Source organism: Opisthocomus hoazin, chromosome 15 (genome assembly GCF_030867145.1).
Source record: "Opisthocomus hoazin isolate bOpiHoa1 chromosome 15, bOpiHoa1.hap1, whole genome shotgun sequence".
Lineage (NCBI taxonomy): Eukaryota > Metazoa > Chordata > Aves > Opisthocomiformes > Opisthocomidae > Opisthocomus > Opisthocomus hoazin.
The window spans coordinates 1,413,051-1,429,733 of record NC_134428.1 but is presented as its reverse complement, the minus strand read 5'-3'; the positions used below and the strand labels follow the sequence as shown (position 1 = coordinate 1,429,733).

General features: G+C 59.5%; 1 protein-coding gene across 3 annotated transcripts in view; it reads left to right on the top strand.

Annotated features, from left to right (window-relative positions):
- LOC142363254 (medium-chain specific acyl-CoA dehydrogenase, mitochondrial) overlaps nt 1-16,683 on the top strand; it is a 45,701-nt gene that overhangs the window by 20,324 nt on the left and 8,694 nt on the right. The window contains exons 1-4 of one of the 3 annotated variants that reach the window (XM_075436591.1): nt 13,088-13,126; nt 15,150-15,249; nt 15,972-16,069; nt 16,180-16,249. In XM_075436591.1, the coding sequence (XP_075292706.1) occupies nt 13,103-13,126; nt 15,150-15,249; nt 15,972-16,069; nt 16,180-16,249 (292 nt within the window). In that variant the 5' untranslated portion in view covers nt 13,088-13,102. Of the gene's footprint in view, nt 1-13,087; nt 13,127-15,149; nt 15,250-15,971; nt 16,070-16,177; nt 16,250-16,683 lie in introns of those variants that run through there. The other 2 variants (XM_075436592.1, XM_075436593.1) reach the window with 2 other exon arrangements.

Below are 16,683 nucleotides of genomic sequence, written 5' to 3'. Positions count from 1 at the left end.
AGGGCTGTCTCCTCCACAGCACCGGCCCCGCTCCCTCCCCGGCCGCCCTGCTGGATGAGACCCCTACGGGATCGTCCCTGGGCATCAGCGGGGAGCGGGATGGCGCGGGCAGAGCCGCAGCACACAGCCCTCGGCACCAGCTCCATCCCGCTGGCAGGGCCAGGTGCCATCGAGGTGGCGGGGACGGCTGCGGGCCGTGACACCGGGGCTGAGAGCAGCCCCGGCTCGGGGATGGCCGCCATTCCTGCTCTCCAGACGCCCCGCGCCCTCACCTGACGTTCCAGGGCTGGGGCTGGAGCTGGACGTGAGCGTCAGTCTGGGCACAGCGGCGCGGCAGAGCCCCCAGGCAGCTCTCGGACCCCTCGGGAGCCCACCCGGAATCACGGAGGGTGAAGCAGAGCTGTGCTGCCGGCATTGCCACCCCGTGAATGCTCCCCGACCTCTGCAAATGGAGGCATTTCCCAGTTGTCACAGCCTGCCAGTGTTTCTGCCCAGAAACCTCTGTTACACGCTGCCTTTCCTGGGGGTCTCGGCGGAGATCTGCGCTCCCAAGTTCCCCCGTTCAGTGAGCAAGCAGCCGCTCGCTGGCGGCTTTCCGCACGGGGCCGTTCAGCAGGGATTTGCAACAGCTGCCGGGTGCTGCTTGCAGACACGAGTGGGAAAAGACAGGGAAAACCTTGGGTTAAAATTCTTCCCATTCTGCTCTTCGAGTGCCTCTACCCTGTCTTGGGCTGCCTTTAAGCCTGAGCCCTTCATTCCCCGTCGCAAGTCGCTCGCTGAAGGGAAGGAGAGCAAATTGTGATGTGCCTAAGAAGAACCCGTGCCTCAGTACGAGGGACACTGGCGATACTGGAGAGAGGGAGACCTTGTTGCGGCCGCCAGTACTTAAAGGGGGGCTGTAGGAAAGCTGGGGACAGGCTTTTCAGCAGAGCCTGTTGTGACAGGACAAGGGATAGCAGTTTTAAACTGAAAGAGGGTAGATGTAGATCAGATCTAAGGAAGGCATTTTTTTCGGAGGAGGGTGGTGGGACAGTGGAACAGGTTGCCCAGAGAAGCTGTGCAGGTCCCATCCCTGGCAACGTTCCAGGTCAGGTTGGACAGGGGCTTTGGGTAGCCTCGTCTCGTGGAAGATGTCTCTGCCCGTCTCAGCAGGATGTTCTGACTGGGTGATCCCCGAAGGTCCCTCCCAACCCAACCCATGATTCTGTGGCTCTCAGCCTGTGGATGGTGGTAAGTGCTTCTGAGGTCACTCGTGCCCCGGTACGTGGTGGGCCGGCAGCAGGCGCAGGGGGTGGGCAGGTCTTGTCTCCTTGTAGGAAAACCCTGAAGCAGCTCCAGACTGGAGCGTGAGGCCGTACGTCATAGTCTCGGCCCCGCTCTGTGCCTGGTGCGGGGCAGCCCGCAGCCACCTCCAAAGTGTCATCCCTGCGGGTCCCCGCTACCAAAACCCTGCTGATTGCGCCCAATACAGGCACTTTTACGTTCATCCTTGGAGTGCGGGGTCGAACTGGGGCAGGTGGTCCGTGAGTCGGTGGCTGCGATCTCCCCGTGCCGCAGTTGGCTTTCCCCGAGGTCCCTGTTCCTTTTGGCATTCCCCGCAGCTTTTCACAGCTCGTTAGCTACGCTTACGATTCATCGCTCTGGGGTTCTGCTTTGGACAGCTTCATCCTTCCATGAAACAGTAACACGTTCTTCACAATCCTGTTTCTTAGTTTCTGTGGTGAATTTTGAACTTACAAGATTACGAAACTGTAGCTATGCTAAGGGTAGGGCTTTACAAAACTACCTACAGCAGCAATAGCCCAGCTGTTTCGATGATCATGTCACATTTTGATTCCCCTTTTTATTCCTCAGTACAACGCCGGGGCTGGAGCTCAGGGTGGTGCTGGCTGAGCCCTGGGGCGAGGGGACAGGGCTGAGCTCTGCCCAGCTGGGTCCCTGCTGTGCTTGACCCGTCCGCCCCACGGCTGCGGCAGCGGCTCCGGGCAGCGCTGCGGTCTCAGGCCGGCGTTGCGGCGTGAATCCCGACCCCTTTTCCCGGGGCGTTTGCAGCATCGCCCCGTGGCGCGGGAGGCGAAGCCCCGGGATTCCTCGTGGAGGTGCTGAGGGATCTCGCTGTGGGTGAGAAGTTCAGGCGTCGAGGGTGGCGCGTGGACTTTGAAGGCGCGCAGCGTCTGCCCCGGGGGTTGGCTTGAGGAACCTGGTGCCGCAGTCCGCTTGCTGGGTGCGTGGGCTACCGCCGAGGTGCGGACGTTGCTGTGGGTGGGGGAGGCCTCTAAATATCTGCAGGGTGGGGGTCAGGAGGATGGGGCCAGACTCTTTGCAGTGGTGCCCAGCGACAGGACAAGGGGCAACGGGCACAAACTGGAGCAGAGGAAGCTCCAGCTGAACCCGAGGAAGAACTTCTTCCCTCTGGGGGTGACGGAGCCCTGGCCCAGGCTGCCCAGGGAGGCTGTGGAGTCTCCTTCTCTGGAGATATTCCAGCCCTGCCTGGCCGCGGTGCTGTGCAGCCTGCTCTGGGTGACCCTGCTTGGGCAGGGGGTTGGGTTGGGGGACCCACAGAGGGCCCTGCCAACCCTGAACATTCTGTGATTCTGTGGTGCATGGGTACCCCCAAACACCATGGCCACCCCGGTTCTGGTTCAGCCGTGGCTCTGAGCGTTCTCAGACCCGTCCAGATGCAGCCCCTCGAGGGCTGTATCCCGTAGGCAACCTCCCTGGGGCAGCTCCTTGCCCTCCTACCAGGGCGCTGGGCGCCTGCTCATGGCACCAGCCGTCTTCACGTGGCTGGGCTTGGTCCCTGGGGCTTTTCCCCGTGGGAGCTGTGTGCTCAGTGGGGAGCGCAGTCGCCCTTTTCCCAGCAGCAGTGGTTAATGCTCGGAAAGGGTCTGCAGCTGATGAAGGAAAGGGTTGGCAGTGCAAATGAGGGCTGCGGATGTGCTCCTGTTCCCGTCCCCTGCACAGGGACATGGGTCGTTCGCTCTTGTTGCGGGGCAGTTTCAGTTCTCGCAAGCGTCTCTGTTCCTGGAATTCCAGAGAAACCTTTGAATCTGTTTGGAGGCTGAGGTGGTCCTGGAGAGCCCCGTCCCGTGTCCAGGCAGCCCAGTGCTCCGCTCCTCGAGGGCTTGCTGGTCCGAGTGAAAGGCAGCAGCTTGCTTTCCCTGGGAACCCCTCCTCCAAAGCTGACCAAAGCAAGCACAGTCTTTGTGTGTGGATGGCAACAGTCTGTGCATGGGTAAGTGTCCCGGTTCGTGTCGATCTCTCAAATTTACAGGACAACGCACTTTGTAAATTCAGATTTATTTCGCAAGCTCCTCTGGTTAAAAAAAAAAAACAATCAAGCAAAGGCTTAGTCCCCTTTGTACAGATGAGTCTGCCGTGTGAATTCTCTAATTCATTAACTTGTGAATTTGCTGCACCTTCTCAAATACCTGGTGTGTGATGGAGCAGCTTATGCTGGAGGCCATCATGAAGCAAGTGGAAGAAAAGAAGGTTATCAGGAGTAGTCAGCATGGATTCACCAAGGGGAAATCATGCCTGACCAATCTGATAGCTTTCTACAATGACATGACTGGCTGGGTAGACGAAGGGAGAGCCATGGATGTTGTCTACCTCGACTTCAGCAAGGCTTTCGACACAGTCTCCCATGATATCCTCCTAGGGAAGCTGAGGAAGTGTGGGCTGGATGAGTGGTCGATGAAGTGGATAGAGAACTGGCTGAATGGCAGAACTCAGAGGGTTGTCATCAGCGGCGCTGAGTCAAATTGGAGGCTGGTAACAAGTGGTGTCCCCCAGGGGTCAGTACTGGGCCCAGTCTTGTTTAACTTCTTCATCAACGACCTGGATGAAGAGTTAGAATGTACCCTCAGCAAGTTTGCTGATGACCCCAAACTGGGAGGTGTGGTAGATACACCAGAAGGCTGTGCTGCCATTCAGCGTGACCTGGATAGGCTGGAAAGCTGGGCAGAGAGGCACCTGATGAGGTTCAACCAGGGCAAGGGCAGGGTCCTGCACCTGGGGAGGAACAACCTCGTGCACCAGGACAGGCTTGGGGTGGACCTGCTCGGAGCAGCTCTGTGGAGAGGCACTGGGAGTGCTGGGGGACGACAGGTTGACCATGAGCCAGCAGTGTGCCCTGGCTGCCAAGAAAGCCAATGGGATCCTGGGGTGCATCAACAAGAGTGTGGCCAGCAGGGCGAGGGAGGTTCTCCTTCCCGTCTACACTGCCCTAGTGAGGCCTCATCTAGAGTACTGTGTCCAGTTCTGGGCTCCCCAGTTCAAGAAAGATGAAGAGCTACTGGAGAGAGTCCAGCGCAGGGCTACGAGGATGATGAGGGGACTGGAACATATCCCCTACGAGGAGAGGTTGAGGGAACTGGGCTTGTTCAGCCTGAAGAAGAGAAGGCTGAGAGGGGACCTTATAAATGCTTACAAATATCTGCAGGGTGGGTGTCAGGAGGATGGGGCCAAGCTCTTTCCAGTGGTGCCCAGTGACAGGACAAGGGGCAACGGGCACAAACTGGAGCAGAGGAAGCTCCAGCTGAACCCAAGGAAGAACTTCTTCCCTCTGAGGGTGACAGAGCACTGGCCCAGGCTGCCCAGGGAGGCTGTGGAGTCTCCTTCTCTGGAGATATTCCAGCCCCGCCTGGACAAGGTCCTCTACAGCCTGCTGTAGGTGACCCTTCTTCGGCAGGAGGGTTGGACTAGATGACCCACAGAGGTCCCTTCCAACCCCTACTACTCTGTGATTCTGTGTTCTCCAGAATCTTGCAGATTCTCTGGCTGCGTGTCCGAGAGGGCAAGAGTTACCCAACCAATGGTGGGAGTGCTGCTGCACCCCAGTGCGTGCCCAGCGTGCCCTGTGAGCGTGCTGCTCGCACTTGGACCTAGCGGTGCTGCTGCCGGTGGTGTCCCAAACTCGGGGTTGGTTTGCCCGGTGTGCAGGACGCCAATGTGCGCTCCGAGCAGAGGGGTTTGGCTGCGTGTCTGCGCAGATACGGGTGTCTGTCCCGAGGTAGCAGCCCTCGTTCACAAGCCGACAGCCATTGATGCTCTTCGCATTGCCATAGTCCTCTTCCTAACACACGTGCCCTGTGATCCTGTTAACCTAACTGGTTTGAGTCTCTTTGCGCAGCGTGTAAATTAGTAGGCGTGCTGAGTTTCTTCAGCCTTGGAGTGCGGGGTCGAACTGGAGCAGGTGGTCCGTGAGTCGGTGGCCGCGATCTCCCCGTGCCGCAGTTGGCTTTCCCCGAGGTCCCTGTTCCTTTTGGCATTCCCCGCAGCTTTTCACAGCTCGTTAGCTACGCTTACGATTCGTCGCGCTGGGGTTCTGCTTTGGACAGCTTCATCCTTCCATGAAACAGTAACACGTTCTTCAAAATCCTGTTTCTTAGTTTCTGTGGTGAATTTTAAACTTACAAGATTATGAAACTTAACTATGCTAAGGGTAGGGCTTTACAAAATTACCTACATATTCCTCAGTACAACACCAGCATGCGTCGGGCCTCGGTGAGAGCCACGTGTTGCGCCAGAAGCTGTGCAGAAGTCGGGTGAACGGTTGCTGCGCGCCGCGTTGGTGAGGACTCTCGATGCCTTGAACGTCTGAGCCAGCGCTGCAGGGCGTGAGCCACGTCTGGTTTTCAGATGACCTGCAACAAAGTGGGAGTGCACACCATCCTGGGCGGGTGATGCTCCTTGACGTGCTGTCCTGATGTCTGTCAACTAGTGACGGATCCGGCGTGCCACCTCTCATGCAGAGCATCTCCTCGGTCCCTCTTCCAGGCAGCCAGCCCAGGCAGAGCAGTCACAGTCATCACCTCTGTCCCTGCTTCGTCAAGCTGTAGGGAATCCGAGGAGCAAGTTGAAGACACTCGGGTGAGAAAACTGTTCATAGAATCACAGAATCTTTAAGGTTGGAAAAGACCTCGAAGGTCATCAAGTCCAGCCGTCAACCCAACCCCACCATGCCTGCTCAACCATGTCCTGAAGTGCCACGTCCACACGGTTTTTGAACCCCTCCAGGGATGGTGACCCACCACTGCCCTGGGCAGCCGGTTCCGCTGCTCGACCACTCTTCAGTGAAGACGTTTTTCCTAATGTCCAATCTAAGCGTCCCCTGGTGCGACTTGAGGCCATTGCCTCTCCTCCTATTGCCTGTCACTGGGGAGAAGAGAACGACCCCCAGCTCACTACAGCCTGTGTTCAGGCAACGGCAGAGAGCGATAAATTCCCCTCAGCCTCCTTTTCTGCAGACGGAACAACCCCAGCTCCCTCAGCCGCTCCTCATAAGACGTGTGTTCTAGACCCTTCTCCAGCCTCATGGCCTTGCTCTGGACACGCTCCAGCACCTCAACGTCCTTCCATTCTGCTCTGCTGAGAAGAGCCTTTTGTTGCCTTCTGGGGAGAAACGGGCCTGGAGGACGCCGAGGGATGGGCTTGGAGCAAGCTGTGGCTCCAGCACCGAGCTCGTGGCCAAGCACTGGATCCCATGAGTGTGGGCAGGGTTTCTGGCTGTGGCATGCTGGCATCGGCCCATTGAGAGCCTGCTGGGTGGTGACGTCTGTTCTGGTGACAGTGAGGGCCTTGAGTCGTGTTTTGATGGTCCCTTTGGTGTGTCTCCCCTGCAGGCTGCGATATTCCAGCTGACCAGCGCTGGCTGCGGGGACCTGGCCGCTGCGCTCAGCCCCAGTCTGCAGGAGCTGGACCTGGGTGATGGTGACGTTGGAGACCCCGGACTTCAGCTGCTGTGCGAGGGGCTGAAGCAACCCACCTGCCCGCTGGAGATCATGGGGTGAGGGACCCAGGGCTCCTCGGGGCAGCCCTTGGTGAGGTCTGGGCTGGGGCTGGGCAGCTGCTGCCGGCGGGGACGGGGAGAGGCTGCCGTGGGTCCCTGCACATCCCATGCTCCCTGCCTGCCCACCCGCAGAGCAAGAGGGGACCGTAAAAGTGTGTCCCTCCAGGCACCTTCTTCCCTTTCCCTGGGTCCTACACCCCTGGGGTGGCTTCCAGGTGAGCCTTGTGGGGCAGAGCGGGTGGATTCTCACTCAACGCCTGAAGAAGTTCGCTGGTAGCTCTAACTGTGCCATTGCTTTGGTCCAGCCACGTCCAGTCAACTCCTGGCCATGTTAGTATCTTGCCTGGAGGGTCGTATCCCGTTTCTAGAATTGCCGCTCCAAGATTTACCTCTTTCTTAAGGCTGTTGAGAGGTTGAACGACATTGCTGTTTCGTGGTGGAAGACCTGAGGTTGGACTTCAGTGGTTGTCCTGTCCCCAGCCAGAATGGAGCAGACTCCACCTCTCCGACACCGGGAGATCTTCGCGCTGCGCGCATGGGTGGGTCGTGCCTCCTCTCAGCGGAAGAAGGGTTCTGGTACCAAGGTCCTCCTTCTGAAGGAAGGGCGGGCTCTGTCAGACCAGAGTCGTATGTGGGGCTGCTGATGGACTTTTCCCAAGTCCGCGAGGTCTTGCGCTGTGCTGCTTTGGCTGAAGAATCAGCAAAGACGGGCGTCCTGCTGGTTTCCACTGCCTGAAGCCCGGCTGAGTCTCAGTGACCTGGGCGAAGGGTGAGCTGGCTGGGGCTTGCGTGCTTTGGACAGAGAGGAATGGCCTCGATGAAGGGTCCTCAGGGGAGCAGAAATCCTCAGACCAGCTCAGCCCATTAACCTCCCCGCTCCCCGCCCCGTGCCAGCTCCCGGGCAGGGAGAGCAGCAGCTGGGGAGTGGGGAGGACAGCGAGGGGGGCTCTGGCAGGCGCTCTGGCAGGCGCTCGGGAGTGGGAGGGGGTGAAGCAGAGGTGCTGCTGGTGCCCAGTCGTGCAGTGTGCTGGGGTGTCAGGCAGTGGTCAGTGCCAGGCGGATTTAAGAGTTCTTCTTCTCTGCTTCTCTCCAAAGGTTGATCAGATCTGGATTAATGAAGGGACGCAGCAGAAGCTGGCTCTCTGAAAGAGAAAAAGCCAAGGTAGAATAAATTGCACATTTCTGGAGCAGGGCGAGGTCCCTGGCCTCATGGTGCTCTCACAGAGACAGGCTGAACACCAAAAGTGAGGCAGGGCTGAGGGGATGTTTGTAGCATTTATGGATATTCCCTTTAATGCCAGAAAGGGGTTACCAGCGTCTCTGGTCGGGACGTGGCTGCAGTCTTGGCTGACTGTCGTGACGAGGGCGGGAGATGCTGCTGGGGACTGAGTTCTGCTCGGGCGCGACGGCAGCTCGAAGGGGTCCTGTCCGGATCCCCGTTAGGGCGCGAGGCAGGCAGAGGGACTTAGGGCAGGGATGTAGAAGAACGGCGCTGAGGGTGCAGACAGAGGAGTGTAGGCCCTCCTGCTTGAAGTTTCTGGGAGCTCTGTATGTCAGGGCGGGTGTTTTTCTTGTTCCCAGGGCCCATGGATGAAGATTTTGATAGTTCTGATTTGACAGCTTCAGAGGAGCTTGCTTCTGTCTCTTTTGTTTGTCTTGCTTTTATGCCGGAGAACTGCTTCTGGTTTTGCAAAGGGGGCCTGGCTCGGGGATCTCCTTAGGTTGTGAGGTTTTCCTCCCCTCCTGTAGCCGGTGCCAGCCTCTGGACTCTCCTAGTGCCAGACGATCCCTAGGGACGCCAGCCATGAAATCTTTCCGGGTCTGGTTTTCAGTCCACGAGCAACAACAACATCGCAGTGGCAAAGCAGGAGCTCCCTGAGCTGCAGAGACGCCCTCTGCTGTGAACTCCCTTGACCTCCCAGGAAATCCCTGAAAATACCCGTCCAGGTCCTTCCTCCTCCCACCTGGCTGTTCCTGTGCGTGTGTAGTGACGGGATCACGGATCGGTTCTGACGCGAGGGGACTTCGCCGTGAATGCACAGCAGTTTGTGCCTGTAACCACGCGGACGAGGCGGGCGTCCCTGACGGCGCTGGGGCGAGGATTCGTGGAAGCAGAGAACGGCAGAATAGCTGGGCTGGGCAGGACCCAACCGCCTGCTCGAGCTGGGTCGGCTGGAGCAGCTTGCCTCGGTCGTGTCCCTTCGGGTCTTGAGTACCCCCAGGGACTGAGAAGCTGCAGCCTCTCCGGGCAGCCAGGTCTGACGCTTGATCACGTGCACAGTAACAAGCTTTTTCTTACGTTTGCAGAGTCCCCAAGTGCGAGGTGCAGCAGCTGGGGGGGACAGGGGACGGGAAGGAGGGGCTCCTGGGCTCGGAGTGCCCGCCAACCCGACAGCCGAAGGCCGGGGGGCTCAGCCCCAGGCTGACTGGTTGTGCTGCTGGTGGTCTGGGTCTGTCCCAGCCCAGCCCCTGCCTGGCAGAGGGGCTGGGGAGCCGCAGCTGGGCCACGCTGAGCGGGATCTCCTGGGGTGCGACAGTGGGGGGTGCACGGGCTGCTCGTCTCTCCTGCTCTGCGCGTGTGGGTGCCAGTGCCGTCCCCGCCAGCAAGTCTCCTCGTTCTGCCTCCAGAACAGCTGAGGAGGAGTCTGTCGGAGCAGCTGCCGCCCTGCGTTCGTTGTCCCTGCGGAGAAGCGACCTCGAGCCCGTTCTCAGAGCCGGCGAGCCAGTGACCACGCTTGGGCGGACGTGCCCGTCCTCAGGCCCCTCCTCGCGCTTGCGCTCGGTGGCAGCAAAAGCCAAACTCCTCCAGCAGTGCCTCCCCGGGGGGTCAGCTACGGGAGAGCCGGTCTGCGCGGGGCTGGGACCAGTCTGTGCGACTCAGAGCAGTGACCTGGGTGTGATGTGCAGGCAGGGCGAAGGAAGGAGTGTGTGGAGAGCAGGAATGGCGGCCATCCCCGAGCCGGGGCTGCTCTCAGCCCCGGTGTCACGGCCCGCAGCCGTCCCCGCCACCTCGATGGCACCTGGCCCTGCCAGCGGGACGGAGCTGGTGCCGAGGGCTGTGTGCTGCGGCTCTGCCCGCGCCATCCCGCTCCCCACTGATGCCCAGGGACGATCCCGTAGGGGTCTCATCCAGCAGGGCGGCCGGGGAGGGAGCGGGGCCGGTGCTGCGGAGGAGACAGCCCTGCCCGGCGGGAGCTGCGCTGGTGCCCGAGCACCCGGGCAGAGCTGGGGGGTTGTGCGAACACTCCGTCCCTGCACCCGTTTCTGCTCTCAGAGAGGGAAGCGGGATGCAGGTGGTAAACAGGGTGGGGGGCAACAAAGCCATACAGATTCTTGTTGACATGTCGGTGTTGGAAGGAGCTGTCAGGCAAAAATCAAAAACTTTCCATAAATAATAGGATATTTAGAGTTGTTTTGTTATTTATACGAACTTTTAGGGTACCTCGAGGTTTCCGAATGCTCTGCAAAGAAAGGCAGATGTTGGCATGGCCTGATCTCAGCTGTGTGCTCCCCCGTTACGCCCGCTCAGCGCACAGCAGGGCAGCGAACAGAAGGTGCTGCTGCCCTGTATCCTGCCACAGGCAACGAAATCGTGTCTTTGTGGCAGCCATGACAGCAATGCAGACAGATAATTTATAGCTCTGCAGAGCAGGACGCCGCGGGCTGTCGGGAGCTGCCACCGCCTCCAGCAGAGCCGGCCCGGGACCCCCAGGAGCCGCGGTCTCTGCCCAGGGCGGGGGATGCGGCTGCTGCCGGCACAGACCCTGCCCGACCGGTACCCCAGCCCGGGTACCGATTCCCCGGTGAGTACCCCTGCAGCCCCCGCCCCGCTGCCTCGGGGGGACGCGGACCCTCGCCCCCCGGCCCCAGGCACAGAGCCCCTCACTCACGCCAGTCCCCCCCAGCAGCTGGTTTTGGGGACCCAGACTGTCCCTGCTGCAGTGGCTGGAAGCTAAAGACCCCCAGTTGCTCCCACAGCTGCACGGGGAGACCACCGGCCCCAGCAGCAGCACTGGGACCCCACTCCCACTGCCCCCCAGCCCGGGGCACCCACGCCCTGGGTCTGGCTCCCGTTGCTGGCACCGGATTCCAGTGAGGGGCAGGGAGGTGTTGCCAGAGCTGGCACTCGTCCCTGCGGCACGCGCATGGCCCCGAGTGGGAGGTTACGCAGAGCTCAGACGAGGTTTTAAGAGACAGGTTAAAAAAGATGCGATGAGACGATACAGCGTGTGCAGCGTCTGCCCCGCCTGTTTCTTCACAGCTCCCGTTCGGCAGCTGTAGAGATGTAACCCAGTTGCACAAAGTATTTGATGTGTTTACATACAGCAGCCAAATTAAAAGCCCTGAGCCTTTGAGCAGATACGGCTTTAGAATTAAAAGAAAAAGAAAAAAAGACTGAAAATTTGAAATGAAGTAACGATTGCGATAGTCAGGAATGAAACAAGCTGAAAACATACCTGGCAATATTTTTATGGAATTTTGCGATGTTCTTTCGCGGCAGCAGCTTCAGTGACCTGCGCTGCATCAGCCCCTGCGTGACGTTCCGGCCCTTGCCCTCGCTGAAACACCGGCTCAGCAGCAAATGCTAGAACACAGTTTGTAATATTCAAAAAAATAAATTGTAAAACATTTATACCTGTTATAGAAGCTCGCCTCCCGTGACGAATTCAAATTGAGCAGCCAATTGTTAATTAATCAGTTGTGAACTTATTAGCAATAGAATTTATTTAAGCAAGCGATGAAGCAGGCAAAACAGCGCTGGGCGGCCGGGGAGCCTCCTGCTCCGCCAACGGTCCACACCCCACCCCCCAGCAGAGTCTCTTTTTATAGTTTAGTGGTTCCGGGCTCTATGTGGCACATCCTGGTATATTTTTTTTGCGGCTGCACGTACTGTTGCGAGGGGGTCATCCTGGTCCCTCTGGGGGTCGTGAGAATGAAGGTCGTAGTTTTCCTCCGCGTTGTGGATCAGTTTCTTTTCTCATTTGGTCTTGCTGGTCCAGCACGAAGCAGGACGGATTCGTGCTCGTTTGCTCAGCAGGATGTCGATAATCTGAGGTTTGGTTTGGTGATTTGTCAACGTGCATTTCAAGGCTTACTGCTATCACAGCAGAACATCTCTCAAGTGGTCGGTGGGGTGGGTTGAGAACCGGCTGAGTGGCAGAGCTCAGAGGGTTGGCATCAGCGGTGCGGAGTCTGGTTGGAGGCCCGTAACCAGTGGTGTGCCCCAGGGGTCAGTACTGGGCCCAGTCTTGTTTAACTTCTTCATCAACGACCTGGATGAAGAGTTAGAATATACCCTCAGCAAGTTTGCTGATGACACCAAACTGGGAGGAGTGGTGGACACACCGGCGGGCTGTGCTGCCATTCAGCGTGACCTGGACAGGCTGGAAAGCTGGGCAGAGAGGCACCTGATGAGGTTCAACAAGGGCAAGGGCAGGGTCCAGCCCCTGGGGAGGAACAACCCCAGGCACCAGGACAGGCTTGGGGCGGACCTGCTGGAGAGCAGCTCTGCGGAGAGGGACTGGGAGTGCTGGGGGACGACAGGGTGACCATGAGCCAGCAGCGTGCCCTGGGTGCCAAGAAGGCCAATGGGATCCTGGGGTGCATCAAGAGGAGTGTGGGCATCAGGACGAGGGAGGTTCTCCTCTCCCTCTGCTCTGCCCTGATAAGGCCCCATCTGCAGTGCTGCATCCAGTGCTAGGCTCCCCAGTTCAAGAAAGATGAGGAGCTACTGGAGAGAGTCCAGCGCAGGGCTACGAGGATGGTGAGGGGACTGGAGCATCTCTCCTGCGAGGAGAGGCTGAGGGAGCTGGGCTTGTTCACACTGGAGAAGAGAAGGCTGCAAGGGGACCTTAGAAATGCCTCTAAATATCTGCAGGGTGGGGTTCAGGAAGATGGGGCCAAGCTCTTTCCAGTGGTGCCCAGCGACAGGACGAGGGGCAACGGGCACAAACTGGAGCCGAGGAAGCTCCAGCTGAACCCGAGGAAGAACTTCTTCCCTCTGAGGGTGCCGGAGCCCTGGCCCAGGCTGCCCAGAGGGGCTGTGGAGTCTCCTTCTCTGGAGATATTCCAGCCCCGCCTGGACGCGGTGCTGTGCCCCCTGCTCTGGGTGACCCTGCTTGGGCAGGGGTTGGGCTGGGTGACCCACAGAGGGCCCTTCCCCCCCCCCCCCCCCCGTGTCTTTGTGACATAGCGACCGGCCCCGTTCCGCCCTCAGCCCCGGTCAGAGCCCAGAGCGAGGCCAGGCCCCGGCCCCACCGCCTCCCCAGCCGGACAGCGCCGGCAGCCGCCACGGGTCACCTGGGCAAGATGTCGGCCTTCAGAGCCGGCCGGGTGATCGGGGGGGGGCCGGGCCGGGCTGGGCCGGGCGGGAGGCCGCGGGGCGGGGGGCGGCGGGAGCAGCCGCGGGCTGAGGCGCCGGGGTCCCCCCGCCGGGCAGCTGGACGCGGGGCGGCCCCCCCTCCCCCGCCGCCCCGGCCCTGCGCTCCCAACTGGGTGAAGGGTGAAGGGCGGCGGGACGGGCGGCCATCGCCCTGGGGCCTCGCCAGCGTCGCACTGCCCTTGGCGGTTCTTCTGGCCCTGGTGGCTCTGGTGGCCCTGGTGGCTCTGCTGGCCCAGGTGGTTCTGCTGGCTCTGGTGGCCCTGGTGGTTCTGGTGGCCCTGGTGGCTCTGCTGGCCCTGGTGGAACGTTCTGCTGGCCCTGGTGGCTCTGCTGGCCCTGGTGACTCTGCTGGCCCTGGTGGTTCTGCTGGCTGTGGTGGCTTCGGGTGGCCTCGGTGGCTCTGGTGGCATTGGGACGCGGCAGGCACTGGGCGTGAGCATGGCTGCGGGTGCCTCAGCGCCCAGCCCACCGAGCTGGCCAGCGGGGCGGCCAGCTGAGTGGGCGGGGGTCGGCCGGACCCCCAGATGTCGGGAGCGGCGGGTTCCCGGCTGTAACCCGCAGGAACGACGTTGCGCGCCGCTCGGGCGCGAACGCCGCGCGAGTTCTCTGGCACGACCTCGGCAGCTGCCTCCGCATTGGGCATCGCCGCCGAGCTCTGGACTTTGGCTGCTTCAGGCCCAGCTTTCTGGTGGCAAAAATTATGACAATTACCTGGCTTTTTCTCAGCCCCATCTGCTTCTTGCCGGCTTCCGGATAAAATAAGGTGTGAAATGTTTTGGGGGGATCCAGCTCTTTGCAGCAGTTGGTCGGAGCTGTTTGATCCCGTTGGTTTTACCGCGCGACAGCGGCCGCAGCGAGGGGAGAATGCTCAGCCGGGCAGGTGGGGCTGGGGGAAGGCAGCGACCTGGCCAGGCTGGAGAGCTGGGCAGAGAGGAACCTGATGAGGTTCAACCAGGGCAAGGGCAGGGTCCTGCACCTGGGGAGGAACAACCCCAGGCACCAGTACAGGCTGGGGCGGCCCTGCTGGAGAGCAGCTCTGTGGAGAGGGACTGGGAGTGCTGGGGGACGACAGGGTGACCATGAGCCAGCAGTGTGCCCTGGGTGCCCAGAAGGCCAATGGGACCCTGGGGTGCATGAGGAGGAGTGTGGGCAGCAGGTCGAGGGAGGTTCTCCTCCCCCTCTGCTCTGCCCTGGTGAGGCCCCATCTGCAGTGCTGTGTCCAGTGCTGGGCTCCCCAGGTCAAGAAAGATGAGGAGCTACTGGAGAGAGTCCAGCGCAGGGCTACGAGGATGGTGAGGGGACTGGAGCATCTCTCCTGCGAGGAGAGGCTGAGGGAGCTGGGCTTGTTCAGCCTGGAGAAGAGAAGGCTGAGAGGGGACCTTAGAAATGCCTGTAAATATCTGCAGGGTGGGGTTCAGGAAGATGGGGCCAAGCTCTTTCCAGTGGTGCCCAGCGACAGGACAAGGGACAACGGGCACAAACTGAGGCACAGGAAGTTCCGTCTGAACGTGAGGAAGAACTTCTTCCCTCTGAGGGTGCCGGAGCCCCGGCCCAGGCTGCCCAGGGAGGCTGTGGAGTCTCCTTCTCTGGAGATATTCCAGCCCCGCCTGGACGCGGTGCTGTGCAGCCTGCTCTGGGTGACCCTGCTTGGGCAGGGGGTTGGGCTGGGTGACCCCCAGAGGTCCCTTCCAACTCCGACCATCCTGTGACGCACCGTGCCGCAGCGGCTGGCGGTGGTGAGCGGTCCAGGCGCAACGCAGTGCCTGCTGGCAAGCACGGTCCCGAACTACGATGCCCTCATCGGCGGTGCCGTGCCCAGCAGCGGCCGGCCTGCGCTTCATCACCCTTTACCTTCGCAGACGTTTTCCGTTTTCTCTGGAAACGCCTCGTCTCCCCCTGGTCCTGCCTTGTGCTCTCCCCGCTGCGGCATGCGGGAGCGGCGGAGATCTCACACCCGTCTGCTTGCTTCCTCAGCAGATGCTGCGAGCCGTGGTGGGGCGCGGGTGGAGGCCGCGCTCCAGCAAACCCGCTCCCAGCGCGCACGCCAGCAGGCCCGGGGCTGGCTTCAGCTTTGGTAAGTATGACAGGTTTGGGGAGGAATACGGCGTTACGGACAAATCAGAGTTAGGAGGAAAGCCAGCCGCGCTGCGGTTTGGTGGGAATTTACAAGGGGTTTCTTCTGAGTAGATTTCTGTCCTCTTTTAAAAAATCATTTGAAAACCAAAATCACTTTCATCTCCAGCTGAGGAAAGCCGGGCATGTTTGTGATGTTTATGGGGTTTTATTCTTTTTCAAACTGATGTCTGTCTTCAGCTTTTTCATTGCCAGAGTTCCCTCAGCTTTGAAGAATGATCTCAAGTTGGCTTTTACAATGTTAAAATAACTGTCTGTAGTCTTAGTGGAACGCGGTTGTAAAGAAATTCACCCCCGATTAGGCCTGGTACGTAGGTAAGAGCAGATTTAGCAGCCAGATGTTTGGAGCGAGTAGCCAGAACCACCAGATGAGGAACGCCGCTCTGCCTCCGTCTCCTCCTCCGTTACGCAGCGCTCCCCGCTGCGTCGCCACTGGCGTGCGGATGAGTCGGTCAGAGATCAGCGCGGGTTTTCTCTGGAGCGAAGGAGGTGGTCGAGCTGCTTGGTTGCTGGAGAGGCGCGGGGAGGCGGGTCCGCGCGGTCTGGGTTGTCCTGGGAGGAACTCATGCTTGGTTCTTCTTTTCTCGTCACCTGACAACTGGCAGAATGAAAAAGAGTACGGAATTTGCGAGGTGGGTTTTTTTTACGTTCTTTTTTTGCTAGAACTGACTGATGAACAGAAAGAGTTTCAAGCCACTGCTCGGAAATTTGCTGTGGAAGAAGTTTTTCCTGTTGCTGCACAGTACGACAAAACTGGAGAGGTAAATTACCATAGAGTAGGGGGGAAAAAGTCGATTTTTATCTTAATCTGTGTCAAATTTAAAATGTTAATGGTGACGAATCCGGAAGTGATTCTGCCTGTCTGTTCCAGTATCCTCTGCCGCTCATAAAACGAGCTTGGGAGCTTGGTCTTATGAATTCGCACATACCGGAGAGCTGCGGTAAGTAACCATTCTTTTTCATCTGTAAAATAAAACAAAGAAAAGGCCTTTGAGGAGATTTATATGTTCCGTATAAAACGAACAGTCGCCCACTCGACGCTCTAAACTTCCTCAGCAGGCAGGCTGGCGCCTGCAGCTGGTGCCGGGGGCGGACGTCGTCTGGCCACAAACTGGGCAGATCACGATTTCCTAATTTGTGACCAGGTTTTCTACCGTGGCGACAGCTGCCCGACGGTCCCCTGGCGCGGCGCGGCCGCTGGTGGGGCGGAGGGGTCAGAAGATCGCGTTTTGATCTCGTTTCTGACGCAGGCTGGAGCAATTTCCGAGTTTAGTTCGGAAGGACGGTGTTCCAGTTTAGGTGCCGTGCGGTACGGCAGCGCTTCGGTGTGTGACTGACCTTGGAAAGAAAGAGATTTTCCTTTTGCGTTTATATT